Raw genomic sequence first — 3,039 nt, forward strand, 5'->3', positions numbered from 1 at the left:
ACTCTTTAAAGTAGAGACACTACATACTGATATACACCTGAACATCAGCAGGAGAGGACTCTTTAAAGTAGAGACACTACATACTGATATATCAGCAGGAGAGGACTCTTTAAAGTAGAGACACTACATACTGATANATATCAGTATGTAGTGTCTCTACTTTAAAGAGTCCTCTCCTGCTGATGTTCAGGTGTATATCAGTATGTAGTGTCTCTACTTTAAAGAGTCGCTGATGTTCAGGTGTATATCAGTATGTAGTGTCTCTACTTTAAAGAGTCCTCTCCTGCTGATGTTCAGGTGTATATCAGTATGTAGTGCCTCTACTTTAAAGAGTCCTCTCCTGCTGATGTTCAGGTGTATATCAGTATGTAGTGTCTCTACTTTAAAGAGTCCTCTCCTGCTGATGTTCAGGTGTATATCAGTATGTAGTGCCTCTACTTTAAAGAGTCCTCTCCTGCTGATGTTCAGGTGTATATCAGTATGTAGTGCCTCTACTTTAAAGAGTCCTCTCCTGCTGATGTTCAGGTGTATATCAGTATGTAGTGTCTCTACTTTAAAGAGTCCTCTCCTGCTGATGTTCAGGTGTATATCAGTATGTAGTGCCTCTACTTTAAAGAGTCCTCTCCTGCTGATGTTTTTCTCAGGATACGTGACGACTATTATCGAAGATGCTAAAATCTACGCCACTCACGCCAAAAAGTCGACGGTTGACGCTGACGACATCAAGCTGGCGATCCAGTGCCGCATGGACCAGTCCTTCACCTCGCCGCCGCCGAGAGACGTAAATATTATATATATTCACGTTGAATTGTTAAAATCCGCTCTTGTATTGTGTCATCGTTGCACCCTTTAAGTCAGGGGGGTCAAACCACATTTCATGGCGGGCCACATCAGCGTTAAGGGGCCGGTTGTAACTTTAAGACTATATACATATATATAAAATAATGTATCACATTATTGCCTCTGCATTGGATTGTTAACTGATAGGGTAATAACTTCATAATTAACTACGTCTGAAAGCAGAAGTCTGGGGCAAATAATTGAAAGTCTCTTCAGTGTCACAAAATGAGATGCATTGTGGGACATGTAGTTTATGGGCAACGTGCTTCTGTAAGGCGGCATGTAACCGTATAATAAACTTATTACATAATTTTTCGGACCACCCCAGCTTTAAAGGTTGTATATGTCTAATGATCATATCATCATTTCAAACATATAGTCTTACACTCTGATTGCCTTTTACTCTGTTAAAGTGTAGTTTTATTCTTGTATGTGTTGAACAGAGACAGATGTTTAGGGTTTTCATTTCAGGAGGGCAAAGGAAGTCAAATGTGGATTTAAAAATGGGGTTTAAAGGACGAGGAGGTTTAGTGGCTTCATGGTGGGATGTTTAGATGATGCCTAAGAGACTTTCAGGGTGGGACCAGTTGGCTTTTCTCTCGACTACATCATGTGACTGTGTTCTGGCTGCAAAGCCATTTGATCCTCTGAGGGGGAAGCTGCTCTGTTCCTGCATTCAGATCCATTTCACTAGGATATATTCACTTTCTTTATTACTTTATTAAATATAACAGAAGACACACTTTGTCCCTGAATCATTGATCCGTTTCCTCCACAGTATATATATATATGTTCTGTGTGTTTCATGTTGTAGTTCCTGCTGGAGGTGGCGCGGCAGAAGAACCTGACCCCCCTCCCGCTGATCAAGCCGTACACCGGACCCCGCCTCCCCCCCGACAGATACTGCCTCACTGCGCCCAACTACAGACTGAAGACCGTGCAGAAGAAGGTATATATTTCTAAAGAGCTTTATTTGGTTTTATTAAACCCTGAGCTTTGGGTCTTTATACACCATTTTTTTATATTTTATTTCATATTTTTTTGGACATTTTAACTTAAACTTGTTTTGGCTATATGTCTTTTATTGCTTTTTTTAATTAAATTAATTGTTATTCTTTATTTGCAAATCATATCTCTTTAGCGACCCGAAAATGGCAAATTAAATACGGAACAACATTAGTCAAATAAAAATGAAAAATGTACATAGGGGTGGTTTGAAATGACAAATATCTGCACATGTATCGACTTAAACATGCACACGTGTGTGTATATATATATATATTAGGGATGGGAACGATTAATCGAATATTCTAAAAATATTCAGGTATTCAAATATGAGTTATGAATATTTGTTATGCTGGGAGGGATGCCTAAGTTGATTACATATTATCAAATTGAATAATTCAATGTATACGACAGTGCCATAGCTAAGTGTGTTAGGTCTAAAGGTGTGTGTTGCTCCGCTCACCGGACCCTCACAGCGGGCAGAGCTGCAGGTGCTGATCTCTCTCACGTCCGGTTATACTTCACTCACGTTTATGTCCAAATCCATCAGATCTAGTTGGAGCTAATGATATGGCTGCTGCCCCTCCCTGCACGCAGAGCACGCAGACTCAAACCTCATCTTATGCCCACATCCCAGCTGAGAGGGTCTTCTCTACAGCTGGCCTGATCGCCTCCGCCTCTCCCCTGAGTAGACATGCTCATATTCTTAAACAAGAATGAGTATTGAATAGCTGCATTCTGTGATAGGCCCTGCTATAGGTTGTTGATCTCTGTTGTCACGGGTTACGTTACCCTGACCCGTCATGTTGTTCGTGTGTGAGCCCTCTTTCATTTAAAAAACAAGTTATGTTTTAAGCATGAAAGCTGAAGGCCTATAGCTGTCAAACTGTGATCCCCAGCTCAATACATTTGACACATTCCACTTGGTTTCTAAACTTATTTGAACATGTATTTATTTATTTATTTAAAAAAAATGTTTCCCACATTTTTTTATAGGATATTTACATTTTGGTTAATCATGAATGACAGGTACATGAATATAATAATGGCACACATACAGTACCTACACACATGAAATAAAGCCTCTGAGTCTTTCTGTCCCTAACACCTCTGTTTCCTGTCAGCTGACCTCCTCGGGGAGGATCACAGTCCCTCGCCTCAGCATCGGAGCCGTCTCCAGCCGGCCGAGCACCC

At 40.6% G+C, this 3,039-nt stretch overlaps 1 protein-coding gene across 1 annotated transcript; it reads left to right on the forward strand.

Moving 5' to 3' along the window:
• Positions 1–644: 644 nt before the first annotated feature.
• LOC104964146 (transcription initiation factor TFIID subunit 9-like) lies at positions 645–3,033 on the forward strand (the record flags this gene model as incomplete). The annotated part of the gene is made up of 3 exons (XM_010792868.1): positions 645–781; positions 1,655–1,789; positions 2,970–3,033. Coding segments are annotated over 3 exons (336 nt in total), but the record flags the coding sequence as incomplete, so codon positions are not given.
• Between the last annotated feature and the right edge of the window lie 6 nt (positions 3,034–3,039).

This window comes from Notothenia coriiceps, unplaced genomic scaffold, assembly GCF_000735185.1.
Source record: "Notothenia coriiceps isolate Sejong01 unplaced genomic scaffold, NC01 NC01_scaffold00001860, whole genome shotgun sequence".
NCBI lineage: Eukaryota > Metazoa > Chordata > Actinopteri > Perciformes > Nototheniidae > Notothenia > Notothenia coriiceps.